A 17,677-nucleotide genomic window follows, 5' to 3' on the forward strand; every position below is an offset into this window, starting at 1 on the left:
TTGGTACTGTTTTAAAAGTACTATCTCATTTAATCCTCACAACTATGAGGTTGATATTAGTATTAAAATTTCAGATGAAAACACTGAAGCTTAAAAAGTTCAAATAGGGGCGCCTGGGTGGCTCGGTCGGTTAAGCGTCCGACTTCGGCTCAGGTCATGATCTCATGGTCCGTGAGTTCAAGCCCCGCGTCGGGCTCTGTGCTGACAGCTCAGAGCCTGGAGCCTGTTTCTGATTCTGTGTCTCCCTCTCTCTCTGCCCCTCCCCTGTTCATGTTCTGTCTCTCTGTCTCAAAAATAAATAAATGTTAAAAAAAAAAATTTAAAAAAAAAAAAGTTCAAATAAATAACCCATCTTTACACAGTTAGGATTCAAACCTGACCTATTTAATTCTTAAGTCCCTCTACCAAACCTCTGCTTTGACTCTTCACAAAATTTTACTTCATATTATCATTTCTAAAAGTGACTAAACTGGTTACTCTATTTGAAATATTGTAAGTTTACTTACTGACTTAATTATGTGACAATATCAGAAATTATAATGTGGCAATAGAAAAGTAGCATATGTTGTTAATATACTTGATCCTGTTTCGAAGTCTGGCATATTCACAAATACACTTAGTTATTAATAACTATTATGGACATCAAATAAAATAACTGTAAATGACCTAAAATAGTTAATAAACTAATCCATACTGTCAAGATCCTTCTTAGAGGTTTTACTTTCACATATAAAATATTGATATTTGGACCATGTGAAAATAATAAGAGCTTAGGCATCACAGATCTTCCACCTGCACAGTTGTGTGCCACTTGGTAAACTACTTAATATCTCTAATCTTTTGTTTCTTTGCCAGTAAAATGAGGGCAGTAGTGTCCATGTTGTAAAGATTAGATGAGATATTGTATGAGACTCACTTAGCATACTTCCTGAAATATAACCCTTCAATAAAAATTAGATATAATGATTCCTTGGCTTTTTACCAATAAGGAGTTAATTGTGTTTTAAAAAAAACATATACCAATTAAAAAAACCACACTAAATTGTGAAAAGAGAACAGTAAAATGTTGGACAGCTTGAGTTGGAGACACTATGGTATATCCAAGTAAAGACAGTAGGCAATAACACTGGAGCTTCTAGAGAGACATAAGAGCTCAGAATAATCTACATAGTGGAGAAACAGGGAAGGGAATCAAGAAACTAAGAAGGTAATTAAGAGGACCATGGCTAGATGGGCGCTAAAGAAAAACTTTTTTGTTGAGTAGGTTGTCTTTGCTGTCTCTTTAAAAATAGGTAACCAAAATCTAAGTCTAACACATTTTCAATCATATTCAAGTGTATTCTTAGAATATTGCCTATGCTGAAAAGTAGGTTTGTGATCTTGGCCAATTATGTAATGAGTCTCGGTTTCCTTATCTACAAAATGGGCTTAATACCACCCACTGTGCAACTTTTAGGGAACACTGAAAATAATGCATTAAGAGTGCCAACGATCATAGTGCTTGGTACAGAGGGGCCATTAAAATAGATACAGACTGCTGGTAGTGAAGAGAGGTGGTACATCAGAACAATGTAAGTCAAAAGGTAGTATATGACAGGAATGCAGTTTTCATATCAGGAACGTCTAAAAGAATGTTAAAAGAATGGCACAAAAGAAAAAAGTGTAAATTGTATTTGGCGTGTGCCTTACAGTGTAGATCCAAAAGAAGTAATAAAAGAGATTGAAATGTCAAAGGCCATGAAGTGAAATATTTCCGAAGCTAATAAAGATCTATTTTGTTTGTAATTAAGTGAAGCATGCACATGTAACTTCATCTTTTTACTTCCTTTTGATTTTCAATCCCTTTAGAAAAATGCTTATCTTTTTCTATTTCTCAACTGGAGGTACTGTCCACTCACAACTGGAGGTGCAGATTTCTAACTTCCTGCTCTGCCTATGCCCCCACCTGCTTATGTATTTCTCCCTCTGGTCTTAAAGTTAGACACAGTCTTACAAATACCTGCTGGCATAAACCCAGGAGCACAATGAAATATATAATTGTAAGCTTGTAAACTTTTATTCTGCATTGTGCAAGTTTTAAATTGAGAATTATTTGTGATAGTACATTGGTTACAGGTGTAAATATCTAATATAGAGACTGTTGAATAAAAATAAAAGCAAAAAAAAATATCTTTTATATAAGAAAATCAATCTTTAAAGGACCCTTCACAAATCCACCCATCTATGAAGGGTAGGTAGGATGGTGAAAGCATTTCAGTGGGACTCCTAACCACAGGGACATGACATGAAGTTTGGGTTTCAGTGGCTCCATTCTTCAGAGACCAGAAAAGGATATATGGGCTGGGTGTGCTTGTAATAGACACTACGGGTAGAAAGGGCCCTCAAAAGTCACTGAACCCAAACCCCACCCCCTATATCACTGACCAGTTGTTCCTCAGCTGCCTCATTCATTCCTTATCATACAAGGTTACATGAGAGCTTACCACCCCTCACATGAAGGAACTCACTACTTCCCAGGATAGACCATCCCAACATTGGGAAGCTCTAACTGTGAGAAACTCCTTGATGGTGTTCAGTCGAAATCTGACGCCTTACAATTTCAAACAGCTGTTAATGTTTCTGTTCTCCAAGGCTACACAGCACAGTGTTAATCCCTGTTCTATGTAACAGCCCTCTAACTTTTAAAGATGATTATCATGACCCCTTCCCAAGCCTCCTCGTTTCCATACTTGGCATCTCCCTCTTTCTTTAATCTTTTTTCAAGGGAAATGGTACTCCAGTATTCTGTTGCAATACAGTTTTTTCTTTGCAAGAAGTAAATAAATCACATATCAAAATCTAAGTTACCAAGAGTACCATAGTTAAATTGATACAATTTCTTTCATGATATTACATTTTAATTGTGTAAGTATAAAATTTTAAATTGGATGTTTTCGTCTCCTTACCCACCAGAAATGAAGAGAGTATGTGTGGTGCCACCAAGGAACTTGCAACCATGTCTTAAGTGACTTAATGAATGCACAGGACAGATGACACCTTGCCAGAAAACTACTCATTCTAATTAATAATATAAGCATGTAATATGGTTAATACCACATAAATTATGGCAATCACAAATATGAATTGCTGAAATTCTTCAGTACCCCAATTTATAGACACATATGACATATCGCCATCCACATCTATTCTCACAAAAATTCATAGTACCCATTTTATTTTAGTCCTTTGGCCTGTCTCCCTTATGTGATTTTCTCCTAGGTTAACTCAATATGTGGACAAGTGGCATCCTGTCTATCATGTTTAAGCCATTTCTTATCAAACTTCAAGTCAAATAAGAAAGTACCTATTCCATTATACGCTTAACTTGGAAACATGCCTCCTTCAAACTGGCTAATACTTAATTGTGGAAAAGTTAGTATGACAATATTCATATACTATTATTTTAAAATACTTACAGCAATGTTTTTATAATATATACAGGTAATGTTAAAAGTATTTAGTGACACTAATACAAAAGCACATCAGAATGGATCACAGCATGGCTAGAAGAGAGATTTGAAGGGAAGGTCTGTTATTGTGCCAGGTATTAATTCTTTAGTTTATCTGGGATAGTCTAAAGAAGGGGAGCTGGGAGGGGTGGATCTGGGAAATCCAATCAAGTAAGAATGTATCTCAATATTTTAACAATTAGCAAATTGTAAGGAATATAGCATTTGAATAATAGTCCTAGTAATGACACTCTGTTGCTCATACTCCTAAAGGACACAAGTCTATACAGAATTTTGAAAATGCCAAACAAAAGTCTCCACATTCTTAGTAGAAATCAAGAATAAACATTAAAGTTATTTTTCATAAATGTGAGTAGGAAGCATTGAAAAGCATTTGATCTTGACTTGGTATGAAATCAAAGATGTCTTTAGTTTAAAACCTTCATGTGCTATATCAGCACATATACAATTACTACAGACTTTAATCAAGAGAGAAGCTGTCTGAAAAAAAATTAACCTTGAAATAACCACTGGAAATATGATGAGATGAACAATTCATGAATATGAGAATTATTCTCTATAGTGATCTTGATTATGGAGAATGTAGTCTTGAACCATGACAAAGCTCTAGCCGATATATAAATAACATTATAACCTTCAAATACCTTATAATTCACCTATGTGAGAATAGACTTTTAGAAATGCTGTTTGAGAGTCCCAAAATAAGGATATTATTATACAAACACCTGGATTTTCCTAGAATCATGTTTCCATCAAATGTTACATATTTTGTGACATTTTTTCATATATGCTAGCCTCATTCAGAAATTTCACTAAAATGTATTCTTTTGCATGATGGCACTTTTTTTTTTTTTACAAAGACCAAAGTTTGGGTTTCTTGTTTGTTTTGTTTTATAATGACTTCCTGATAATTACCATGGATCCTATCCTGTTGGCTTATCTGAATGACTAGTTCGAGAATGATTCTCATCCAGACTCAAATCACAAAATTACTATAAAATAACGGGACTTATGATTCCTTCATATGCAGTCAAAATCCTTGAATACCCACTATATATTTACCATATACTCACTATATATGCCCTTGAAATAGATATTTTGGATGTTTTGATATATTTTATTCTTTCCAGACCTGGAACAATTGAAACATTTTTGTTTCTCCTTTTTTTTTTCACTTGTACATCTACCCTCACGGTGCTCCTTCTGCCAGTGAGAAATATGGTACTTACAGAAATTTATTTTTATAGAGCCTATAAATATTGAGTGAAAGCTGTTAAAACTGTGTGAGACAAACTTCATCTGCACCTTTCAAAGAGTGACTGAATCAGTTTGTAGGAGTGAAATAGCATGTATCAGATCTAAATTTGCCAAACAAAATTAGCTGCATGCCATTGTTTGTCTTATCTCCTTCTCTGGCTCATGGTGTGCTAATTCTGGCCACAAGCAATATAGTAAGCACAGAAATAACGAATGCCCCTTTAACTAACAGTTGCATAAAATGTTTTGTCTAGTTCAATTTATCTCAAACCTTTTTATACTTTCAAATTTCATCCTGTACTTTAAAAAAAGAAAAAAAAAAAGAAAGGGGAAAAAAAGGCCACTAAAGAATGATATTAGAATACCAATCACTTCAGTTTCCGTTAATTCTAAGTACACACTTAAAGGCTTCGATATATCACCAGGGATAATGGGGCTGCTAAATTTGAAGTTTAAACAACTGGGAAATATTATTAATTGTTCAGTTGATATTTTTACATAGTAAAAGTGTAACTTGAAATACCAATCCTGTGATTGTTAGTTAAATGTGTTAATATATTAAATATTACCATATATCTGAACTGAGTACTGATTTTAATTTAGATGCATTGTTTCATTCACAGCTAGTAATAATGTCTACTATAGTTAAAATGACCACATTTAACTTAGCTAGAGGGTAAAAGTCAAAGACAGATTTTTATCCATGCTAAATAACAAATGACTAACAATTCAATGAGCTATATATTTCAAGGGGTAGGGACTTAGCAATACAGTTTTTACATTCCAAAACTGCAAGATTTCTTCAAATCACACCCACCTATTATAAACTACAGAGCTGTCTAAGAAATAGTATTACATGACCCATAGTCAAAAATATATTATCAGGAAAATATATATATACCTGGATTTGGCATGGTCATAGAGAAAAATATTCTAAAAGTACCTCTGTGTAGTGCATATGTAGTACATATATCCACGTAGTACATACATCAGCCAAAGACATACTTTAGTGCCTTACAGTATGATTTTGCTCCATATGACTTTTTTTTTCCCTGAAGCAATGTATTCTTCTATATTAACAGTGGAATACCAACTGCATACAGTAGGGAAAAAAACAACTAAAAATTACACAATGATACTCAAAATTCTTCATAAACAGGAAACAATGTTACTTCATAAAATATATAATTTTCAAACATAGGCAGATTTATCACAAAGTTTTGTGGGGTTTTTTAAGGCTTTTGATTCAGAGCCCCCCTATGGCATTGGTGCATTCCAAGGCTCTGTTCCTAATTTGTATTTTACTTCTGAATCGTTTTTAAAGCAGTTCCCAAAATTGTGTAAGTACAGGAAATAAAACCTTAGATATACCCCTGCTTTGAAGTCTTTTTCAAGAAGACAAAGCTTCCACGATAGTTTTTTTTTTTTTTAATATACTAAATACAAAGAACTCTGGAGAGAATACAATGAAGGAGGAGAAATACAATGTCACCTACAGGAGGACACCTTAAATGATAGATTTATTGGACAAGTTTCTTCACATGGCTACAGGAAAAGAAAAAGCTGTTGACCTGAAGGCAGAAGAATTAGGTGTACTAAGCATCTCTTTCCCACACAGTGGGACAAGTAAAGTGAAGGAGCAATACCTTTGAGAGGCATCCCTAGCTTCTGTCAATCAAGCAGAAGGCAGAGCCAGCTGGTTCTCAGGACAGGGCAGGCATGTAACTGTACCAGACTAATGCAACAACCAGGCTTCACTCTCACATACTACCTCTTTATAGCTCTATTTCCTCATAGTAGGAACAATAATCCCTGACTCAAACTCTCTTCTCATTAAGCTTGCAGGAAAAACAATCTAGAAAGTTCCAAAAGAATTCAGACAAAAGTGCTAATGTCTCTATGCCCAATTCTCTCATTAAGAGATTATTCTTTAGACAGGTAACTTTGAAAGTTACATTAACTCTTCAAGCTATTATAAACTAAAGTAAAATTAGAATACTGCAGTGACCTAGACAGGGTGACTTTCTTAGAATCTTGTAATTGGAGAAGAAATGTCTGGAAGAGCATCTTTCACTCACAGAATTTGACTCAATAGAGACTATAATCATTTCACTAATTTTCAGAAGGCGGAATGGATCATCAAAAAGAGCAGCTTAAGAGAATCCCAACCACCTCTCATTCAGTTATGTGGCAAGTGCTTTCTTAAAGAACACTTTTTAAATGGTAGGCATATGTCTAGTTGTCTATTTTAAGATACTAAGAAATCTCAGTTATAAGAAAGTTGTATTATCACATATATCTATGAATAGAAAATACTGCATTCTGTCTGGAACCATTTTTTCATGAAATGCTTATCAGCATCTCTCGGGAGGGAAATATGTCTCCGAAATGTTTGGAAAATCACTTAATAACATATTTTTTATATTCTGTTTTATTGGCCTCATCTATCTTTCTTTAAAATAAAGGAGAAAGTTGGCATCCTAAGCTTCTTATATGCTCTCCTGTTCCTAATACTGTCCTGAAATACTTTGATGGATCGGTACATGCTTATTTCTTAAAAAGTTATTAAAAATTTTAAATGGGAGATAAGAAATAACAATGTGATGGCACATAAAAATAGTGGACTATAAAAACAGTTACATGTTTAAGAATGGTATTCACATATATTTAACTCACCAAAAATAAAACCAACAGAAATACTTTGTACCATATTATGAGCAGACTCTAAAAATGGGAATGGGGACAAATGAAATATTCTTGGAAACAATCCATTGAAAGAAATACCCTAGGAAGCTCGAGAAAGCTACTAAAGAAATTCCCAGGGTAAACACGCCTAATATCTATTATTAAGAATTCTATAATTATGTTTATAGAACAGCTTACTTTGTGCATTATATGGCTTAATTACAAATAATAGCCATCCATGAATGAGCTGAAAATTGTTTCAACAAATGTATGTTATTTTTTCATTTAAAAAATATTTTTAAAGAGCTTACTATATATATAGCACTGCATTAGTTTCAGCAGGGGATAAAAACTCTTGCTCTTAAAAAGTTAAAACTGTAGTATGGTTTAAGATTAAGTGCCAAATTAAGCAACAGAGATAAGGATTATAGACTAATCAATGAGAAAAGATGTAATGAAGAGCTATGATAGAATGTAGAATTGAAAAGGTTCAACAGTTGGAACAGGCAGAGGCACCAAATGAACCAATTCAAGAGAAGGGGGTAAGAAAAAGCAGAGACAACAAGCAAGGTATCATTATGGAATACTGACTAGATCAGCATGGTTCTTAGAATCCATCATAAGAATACTCAAGAATGGATGTTTACAAATCTGAACGCTATTTTAGTAGGCTTTGAACTTTACAGTGGGAGTCCATTGAAGGCTTGTGAATAGAAAGTAGGATAATAAAAGTATTGTATTACAAATGGTCATCTGGCAATGATAAGAAGAAAGTGTTAAAGATAAGAGGACATTGAACAAGGGGACCAGCACAGCAGACCTTGCAATAGCCCTGCTATGAGGTTTTTAAAGATTAGGTGGGGTCAATAAAAATCTCAGGGAATAAATTTTGAGCTATATAATCTATATAAAGCTATATAATCGAATTCCCTTTTTAAAAAAGTGTCTAACTGCTTTAGTTCTAGACAAAATGATAGGACAAAAGGAATTCCTGAAAACAAAAGTGTGTGACTAAAAGACATACTGTTTCTGTTTTATTTTTATTTGGTTTTCATAGGTCCCTATAGAAAGGAACTCATATTCTCATATTCTCTAAGCCCATGGGGAAGAACAGAAAATAATGACAAAGACAGATTTTAATAAAAGGAGAGTTCACCTATATAGCAAAATAGTCACTACCATCCATGACCCCATGACTAGTAGGCATTCCCCTACTAGTGATGGTGACCCATCCGGAAATACAGAATTGTACAACTTATTAATCAATCTATAACCATACTAGATATAGTCACAGAACCTGGAGAATCTATTGCCAGTTTTTTTTTTTTTTTAGTCCTAACAAGCCTAGCCATGAGATAATCCTTAGCATATCAAAGAAGATGCATCTATTTAAAGCAGGTTTATAATACCTACTTGTATCCTAAAGGCTTAAAACCTGAATGTCCACCTATGCTGGTATATGTATATGGTAACGGTCAGATGAGTAGTAAAACTCTAGGTGAAACTTACTATTTACAAATCTGATATTTCTGGGAAACAAACAAGTGTTTATTGTACCATTCAGTGTCTTCTCTTTAAACACCTTTAGGCTGTATTTCAAATGAAATATGTGTAAACGTTCATACAGCCTTAATACCTATTACTCTAATTCCCTAGAGTCAGAAACTGAGTCTTGCATATTCTTACTGGTGTTTAGTATGCTTCACTAACCCCTACAATATTGGAAATAACGTGATTAACAGTAATGACCCTGAGCTATATCTCAGGGGAGAGGTTTAATGATGTTACACAGGAAGTTTCATGGTGCGTCTATGTTAATGTTTTACAGGGGGTCCATTTTCATCTCAAATTCCTAACAGGAATTGACTCTTCCTGCCAAAATAAGTTTCTAACTTCCCTTCTGTCACTATGGCCCAGGAGAATGCTGATTATGTCCCAGGAAGCACTGACCCTTGAGGGAAGACAGAGACAACCAGAAAGAGTTAAGCTTAAATCAACAAAACAGCAACGTAACAAGGCCCACAGGCAGGATCTTACAGAAGGCAACTAGAGGGAGGCAAATTGTCACAGAAATACATTTATAAAGCCTTAGTACTTAAAGCACAGCTTATATACTTGTTCAAAGAATATAATCTTAGTAGGGGTCTGAAGAAAGAAGGCAGCCCAACAAAGACAGTGGAAAAGAAAAAGAACCTTAGTCCAAGGATGGCCCTGGAAGAATCTGAAATACTTCCACAGATTTGCTGGTTAAGGGTCCCCACCAATTAAATGGTGATGAAGAGCCTATTGTTTAGTCTTTGTAAGTCATTTTATTTAAGCACGCATATTGCTTAATACAGAATAGAGATATAGTGCTCGCTTCGGCAGCACATATACAGAATAGAGATATAACCATTCTCTACTTGCTGGTCATCTTCATAAAGTCCCAGGTAAAAGAATATCTTGTATACAGATACAAGTGTGGACTACTCTTATTTAACTTTCAGAGTCAAAATTCTATGGATAGGTCTCATCAGATCCTTGTACAAATCGTCTTACAGAACTATGTTTTAACAAAGTTGTTTTATTTTTTTTAATCTTAATGTGTGGCAAGCTACAAATGCAATCAATGATTACTTCCTAAATATAAATTAAAGATGCTGATTATCCCACAGTCTTCCCCTTGAAAGGAACTTCACAGTATGGTAGTTAGGCTTATGGTTCCAATCCATTTGCTTTCATTTCAATTTTGCAATTCCCTTCTAAAGCAACACAACTTTGTATTTGCTTATTCCTTTTTCTAAGTGTCTGCAAACTTCTCAAGTACTACATGTGCTAAGGAAAAATGATACTGGTGTCAGAAGCTGCCAACCAACTTATATCATCTCACTTCTCTGTGCTTCTAGTTTTTTCTTCACTTAAAAAAAATGTTAGGACTGCACTAGATCAGTAGTTTCTAAACAGTGCTAGATTTCTGTGAAGCAAGCACAGGAGAGTAGAGGCAAGAATGGAAAGAAAGTGGGGGAGTGACAAAGTCAAGGACAAAGCTGGCATCCAGCTGCAGCTTTAACAAAAGCAGCCCTCCTTTTCCCCTTTTACCTGTTTTTAGATACCAGGGCTACAACACATGAATTCTCTTGAAAAGAAGTCCACTAAACAAAATTAATTAAAAACCAAAGGATTTCTCTTTCTAAAAAATCCAAACACCATTTTTCTCACTGAATCATGCTAAAAATTCAAGATGTGAAGCATTTACATATCACTCTAGCTATACTAAGAGAGACAGAGGAAATGGAGACACAGAGCAGGAAGTCTAACCCAAGATCACATAGAAAATGATTGTGTGACCAGAATCCGATTCTTGTAACTTTCATTCTGGTGCTTTATTCTGTATCATCACACAATAGCAGGGCTGCTGTGCCACTGCCCACAGCTCAAGTGTGCACCATTCCCATTCAATTCTATGTGGCTGCTGCCCCCTGGATTTGTGCAAAGCAACGGGCCTGCAGAGCAATCACTCAAAATGCAAACAACTGTAAAACAATTACTGTATGTTCAAAAAAAAAAACCCGCTTTACAAATAGGCCCCATATATTTCACCTCTATGTCATAAAAGTGAGACAGTTCTCTTCCCTCTTAAAAAATTAATACAAATAGAAACCACTAGTTTCAGTGTCAACTATGAAAACAAGAAAGTGACTTTAAAGCTTTTATTAAAGATTTGGAAAATAGGTCAATTTATTTAATAAACATGTCAGAATTATCAACAACCCAGGAGAGAAAAAGCCACACACAATGAAATCTAAAAAGATCACAGAGCAATTCTGAAAAGTAATATTTTAGGGAAATGGACTTCAAATACAAATGTTTTGGATTTAATAACCTCTTTATTTCATTAGGACAGGTGTTCTTATGGCAGACATAGTCTGCTGAAAGTTCACATTATGTTTATTTATATGTGTGTACACATTTTAAAATATATCAATTAACTGGACTGGAATATATCTCAGTATTATAAAAGACTTTAAAGCCATTTTTCAGAAACTGCTATACATTGGAGAAACAGAGTGTGTCACATGCATTTTCTCCCTCAGGCACAGAAGCCAAGTCACAAAGACACGGAGTGAGTTGCTCAAGGTATTAACAAGAAATGGGAGGAACCACCATACAATGTAGAAATTTACAGTGGGTCTGATTTAAACCACCTAGCTGTGTCCTATGTCACACTTAACCACAAAATCAGCAGTTAATGTGTCCTTCAAATTACGTAAAACAGCTATGGTTCAGAACACATTGATCTAGGACCTTTTCATTAAACAATATTAAGAAAATTAAGAAACGGTCACTGTAAACTGTAAACTCCAGTCAACAACTGTGTTAGAAAGCTTGAAAGTAAGGTTTTACACAAACTTCCCAATAGTTAAAAGAATTCAGAAAATGCATATTAAAGGTGAAGTTTTGTTCCATATGGTCAAATATAACATAGAACATTCCTAAAATGATATAACCTGAAGAAAAGTTTATAATTAGATTCTACCCTGAATACATACTCAGATCATTGTAAAAGATAACAGTGGAGTATGTGTGACAATTAATTTTTATAGAACCGCTATAGGCTTGAACATGTATAGGATAATTTTAATGTAAACACTAACATCTTTATAAAGCAGTATCACTCAAAGGGTGAAATCAGACAGCAAGTGCCAGCAAGTCTGCAAGTAACAGAACATCTTTTTTGATCATTTGCTTCATTTATGTTTTGGGCACTTACAAATTACACATAGATGTCCAACAGCAGCAGAACACTGTAAAATAAAGCAAAAACTTGTTGCTATTTTTAATATATTAAATCTTCTTAATAATTGGCTTGAAATAATATAAGCATAACACCACTTCAAAGCATTATAATGTTTAAGGTACTCTAATTCAATTTATTGTCTAAAATGTGTACCTTACATAGTCATTAATCTCAAGGTGGCTATATTCACAAGGCTTCCGAGAATATTTAGAGAGACAATTCCTTGCATCCCTAGTATTTTTGAAATGGCAGTAGTCTACCTTCCTTCCTTGGTCAAGAGAAGAAAAGAGGCAAGAGATAGGGAAAAAGGGACTTCTCTATAGAAAGATCTGGCCTTGGAGTCAGGGTTTCTGAGATGTGCTAGTGATCTTGGATCGATGCCTTTTTATTTTCTTTCAGGAATAAATCTACGCAATGGAATGGCTTGCAATTGTCCAGCCAACCAGCCATATCAGATTTATCAGAAAGAAAGAATGAAAACTGGCTCAGAGGACTCCTGCAGTGGCTGAGTGGCAGGTTGCTGGGAAAGGCACACACAGAAAAGAATACACTTAGTGGTGGAGGGGAATATATTCACATGTGTAAACTCAACAAATAATAAGATGTAAAGAAAGAATGTATAGTAACGGAAAGGGTGAATGCCTAAGATATGATAAATAGTACTTCTATTTAAGAACTAAAGGGATGAACGCTCATGAATACTAAATATTTGAATCCACTCTAGGGAGGAAATATGATTTTTCCCTCAAATGAATGCAAACTCTAAAAATGAGCCAATTCAAACTTACTGTGTTCAGGTTAGTGTAAAAAATCCATAAATCTGTAAAGTGCATGCCCTGGTAAATATTCTAATCTAATTTCTTAATTAAAACACATTTCCAGTGACTAAATGAAAATATATATAAAGCAGTAAGTACTGATTTTCAAAAAAAAATTGACTTTCTACGCATGAATAATTAAAATAAAAGCAGTTTGGTTTAAGAGGGAAAAAAATCAGAAAATGAGGAATCATGACACAACCAGTCATTCAATTTTATCGTACCAGTCCATAGGATAGTACTTTCAAGTGATTTGCAGTTATAATAGGTATAAATTTGTGTAGAACCATTCTGAAGAAAAAAATACTTCATCTAAAAAGATTCCTTTTACATATGCTAGAATTTCAAAATTAAAAGAAAACAGTATACCCCATGGATGTGCTTACAGTAAACATGTGTAGGAAAGAAGATTGATATTTTTGAAAATATATTTAATATCTTTTATCACCATTTATCTAAGTTTTGTTAACTTTTTTTATTCTCAAATGTGTATTAAAGAATCAACCCTAGGTTTGGAGATGTATCTTAAATATGTAGCAAAAAATGTATGTTATTTTATACAATGAAAAGCAGGACTAAGTTACTTGGAAATAAGAAATGGAAACTGAACTTGTCCATCCCACATCTACTGAGGTAGGTAAGAGCATCACTTCACTACTATATATTGTATTTCAATTCAAAGGTGATGTTAGTTTTCAATCATACCAGGAAAACAGAAATTCTGAAATTACTCCTTTTGGTAGCGAAGGCTTTATAATGGTCACATAAAGGGCCTTTGGCTATAATAGTTTAGATAAAATGAGGTACTGGAAATGAGACGAAGTCCTTCAGATTTATCTAAAAACTGTCTTCTCTAAAGCAATAGAAGAAAACATACAAAAACAGGACCTCTTCCATTACCATTATTTTAATAAATATCTTAAATCTATACAACAGAATCCTTCCCCTACCCATATCTTTATTCTGTTCACATAGAGCAGTAAATAAGGTGCATTCCTTCTGCTTCTTAAGAAATTAGCATTTCAAAAATATGCCACTTTCCCCTGAACTCCAAGCGTGTCTAATAATGCGAGAAGCAGATTGTCTTCCCTCGTTTCCTTAATTTGTTTCATCTAAAAGCAATTCACTCAACATCTTGTCGCCCTCTGGCAGCTTAGTTTACTTATCCGCACTTAATTTCTCATTTGGACCCAAACAAACTCCTCCAAACTGCTACTGACTGCTAACCGCGAGAGGGGAGACACGCAGTATGTATTTACTTGGGAACATACAGCTTCACATACACAGCCTACTCCAGACAGTAACTTGGTTTTATAAAAGCACTATATTAAAACCAGCTGAACTTTCCTTGCGAGGTGTTGTTGCAGGATGGGGGTGGGGCAGGGCGAAGAAAAGAAGTCCCCGGGGCATTTTACAGTTTCCAGTGGATCACCTTAGCGTGGGTGTCACAATTATCCCAGGGATGCACCCAAGAGCTTTTTTTGTGTGTGCGGCCCTTTCATCTAGATCACTTTGTGTTTTGAACAAGCAAGGCTCGCCTCTGTGCCCCTAGAATTTCAAGTACAGAGTCACGCACGGAACAACAATGGCACGCTAATCCTCGCGCTCTAAATGGGCTCACTTGTGGGTCTGACAATTCGCGGGGGGGAAGCGAGAAGAGACCAGCGAGGGCGAGAGGCGGTGTCGCCTGAGACGAGGAAAAGGACAGCTGCAGAACTAATTTGGATTACATTCTTTGCAGAAATTCTGAAAAGGGCTTTTCGGCATAGCTCAACCCTGAGCCACACAGTTAATACCAAATTGCTGCGGACTCGGAGCCGGGTCCCCCAGCGGCTGAGGCTGAACCAGACAGCCCCCAGTAGGTTGCCTCGTAGAAATTCCTCTCCGCTAAGCCTGCCTGTCGGTCGGGCAACTGCTTTTGAATGGGTCAATGTGCATAATCAACCCATTGAGGGAAAATATGAAGGGACTTGGAGTGGGGAGGGAGATAAAAAGGGATGTATCTAAGACGCCGCTTGGAATCTCAAGTCCGTGTTGGTGTAATTCCGGAGGTGGCTGGAGCGCGGGACCTGGTATGCATGAAGAATTTCGGAGCATTTGGGAGGGTGCAAACGGCCGGTACAAACGGCGCACATTGGTGCCATTCGAAGGTCATTTTGAAAGGCTCGATGATTGTAACTTGTTATTTACTAGGCTAGGAGGGGTAGGCGGCAGCGGCGGAGGCGGAGCGGGAAAACTACAGCGCTGTTTTCTTGGTGAGGTCAGAAGGACACCCTCCGGGGCCTAAAGGTCTCCTATCGCCACTCCCGCGGGTTTTATCTTCTCTTCTCCAGCTGCCTCCCACGCTCCCGCGGCCAGCCCCGGATGGCCCCGGAAATCTCCCCCGCTCTCCAGAAAGCCCCCTTTGGCTGCATCTGACACCGGTCCTCCGTCCTTTCCCGTCCCACTTTCATCCACAGGAAACTCAAGTGTCAGAAACTTTGAGCAACCTCGCACTGCAGGTGCTGTCATTAGCCGTGCCCGCCGCGGTGCGCCAGCCCCACCCCGCAGCCTCTCGGGGGTCAATTAGCCTTCTGCCTGTCCAAGTACCTGGGGCTCGAGCGTTCCAGCTAACAGTGGCAGCGCAGTCGCGCCCGCCTCGGGTTAAATCAATTCACGCAACGGGTCGGCTCGGCTGCCGCGCCGGGCAGTAAACAGAGAAGTTGGAGGGACTCCGGCCAATAGCAAGTTGAACTACAGGAAGAACTCTTCCTGAAGCCAAACACAGCCACCGATGCGAAGGCCGGGCTCCCGGCTCAAGTATGTCAACCTCCCCCCCCCACCCCCCTCCCTTTTTTTTTTAAGAGGGCACGCAGGCATGCAAGCTCCCTCGAGTCTATGGGGCGAAGGCTCCGAGTCGCGGGCGTGGGAGGCCCAGAGTTCCGTGCACCCGCCGGAGGCGCGCCCTCCCGCCGCGCTCCAGCTGCCCGGGGCTGGGCTCAGGAGTCTGACCCCACAAGCTCCGGCGACCGACCGGGGACGCAACGGCCTCCCGGCAGCACACACAGGTGCAAAGCCCTGCTCTCGGAGCTCCACTCCCCACAGTCCTCCCGCTCTCAAGAGGCCCAGCTGACACCGCCCGGGACCCCAGCTCTTCGGAAGCCCGGGCGGCGCGCGCTTCTTGGAAGCTTTCACTCTCCCCGGCCCGGACGGCGAGAGGACCGCCTCCTCTAACTCGGGAATTCTGTCTCCCACGTCCCGCACCACTGGCTGGACTAGAAGGGATCCCGCTTAGGCGGGAGAAAACGCGCGAGAAAGAAAGAAGGGGGGTTAAGGAGAGAGAAACAAGGGATAGGGGCGCAGAGTGGTAGTTCATGATAAATAAAACGAAGGCACACAAAAAGGTTAAGTTTGGGGACAGAAAGAGGGGCAAACGAAAGCCCACGGAAGAGGCCCGGGTGGAGCGGTCCCTCCGTGCCTGGGAACCAGTGGGTCTCAGGTTCGCGGAAGGGGGCGAGGGAGCCACCCGACGCAGCCCAGGCGGCGGGAGCAGGTTCAACAACTGGAGCGCGAGAAGCAACCGCGCACGACCCACCTGACTGAGAAGCGTTGGGCTGGACGGTCCCCGCCGCCAGGAGAAGGCTCACCCAGACCCACAGTCCTGTCGCCAGCTTCATTTTTTGGAAGTCTCAGATCCCTTGCTGACCATTACATGTCCAAATGGCATATCCCCTTTCGGGCACGCGGAGGAGATCCCTCGGCCAGGCGCGCTTCGGGGCGCGAGGGGGACTGGCGCGCGACGTGCGCGGTGCACCGGCTCCGAGCACCGGCGCCCGAGTCCGCGCCGGCGGGTCCAGGGCCGGGGACCGGAGGAGGGGGTGAGGGTGCGCGCTTGTGTGGGAGTGTGCTCGAGTGTGTGCGCGTGGTGCTCCGGGCCGGACTGTGCAGCTATTTCCCTGTATGAGCCTTCGCTTTCTCGCTCCCTCCTGACTTTCGCTCACTGGTTGGTCAACAATAAAAAGGAAGGGGGAAAAAGGTTTCCAAAAAAAGTTGATTGCAAAGAGGCGGTAGGTTTCCGGCTCTCTCCCCCCGAGCCGGGCTATGTTCGGCTCCCTTTTCAGTTTCCTTGCACCTCCAGTCCAAATTGGGAGGGGAAGGGGGGGTAGCTTCTCGCTTCTCCCCCGATCCTGTCCTTTTTCCTGTCAGCTTTCCTCACACTTGTCCGGCGGCTGCGGTAATTAAAGCTCCGAGCGTCATTTCCAACGCTCCGCGGTCTCCAGCTGCAGCCCCACAGAGAAATTAATAAGACTACGGGAGGGGGGGGGGGTAAAAAAAAAAAAAAAGGTGGGGGGGCGGATAAAACAACCCTCCACGCAACCAGGCTGGCTCTGCTCAGCCGCGAAAACCCCGCCCCCGCTCTGACCCAACTAGCCACGCCTTTTCCCCCGCCCCCCACTCCCCAAAGGGGAACCTTATTGGCTCAGACACTCCCCAAAATCCTCAGTCTCAGGAGTTGGGAAAACACCTGTCTGGGAGCGGGCGCGTGCTGGTGGGGGCGGAGAAAGCTAGATTTAAAGGGCTCACCCGAGACAACGCACGGAAACAGAAGGCCCAAGACAGCTGGCCCGCGGAGTGCGGAGACCACCGGAGGG

The 17,677-nt window shown here is 39.1% G+C and overlaps 1 protein-coding gene across 6 annotated transcripts in view; it reads right to left on the reverse strand.

Moving 5' to 3' along the window:
* The window catches only part of ERBB4 (erb-b2 receptor tyrosine kinase 4), a 1,138,707-nt gene extending 1,121,375 nt beyond the window's left edge, over nucleotides 1–17,332 (reverse strand). For all 6 annotated transcript variants that reach the window (XM_019838613.3, XM_003991109.6, XM_019838614.3 and 3 more), the window contains exon 1: nucleotides 16,621–17,332. In XM_019838613.3, the coding sequence (XP_019694172.1) occupies nucleotides 16,621–16,702 (82 nt within the window). In that variant the 5' untranslated portion in view covers nucleotides 16,703–17,332. The remainder of the gene's footprint in view (nucleotides 1–16,620) is intronic.
* Between the last annotated feature and the right edge of the window lie 345 nt (nucleotides 17,333–17,677).

The sequence above is a fragment of the Felis catus genome, chromosome C1 (assembly GCF_018350175.1).
Source record: "Felis catus isolate Fca126 chromosome C1, F.catus_Fca126_mat1.0, whole genome shotgun sequence".
Lineage (NCBI taxonomy): Eukaryota > Metazoa > Chordata > Mammalia > Carnivora > Felidae > Felis > Felis catus.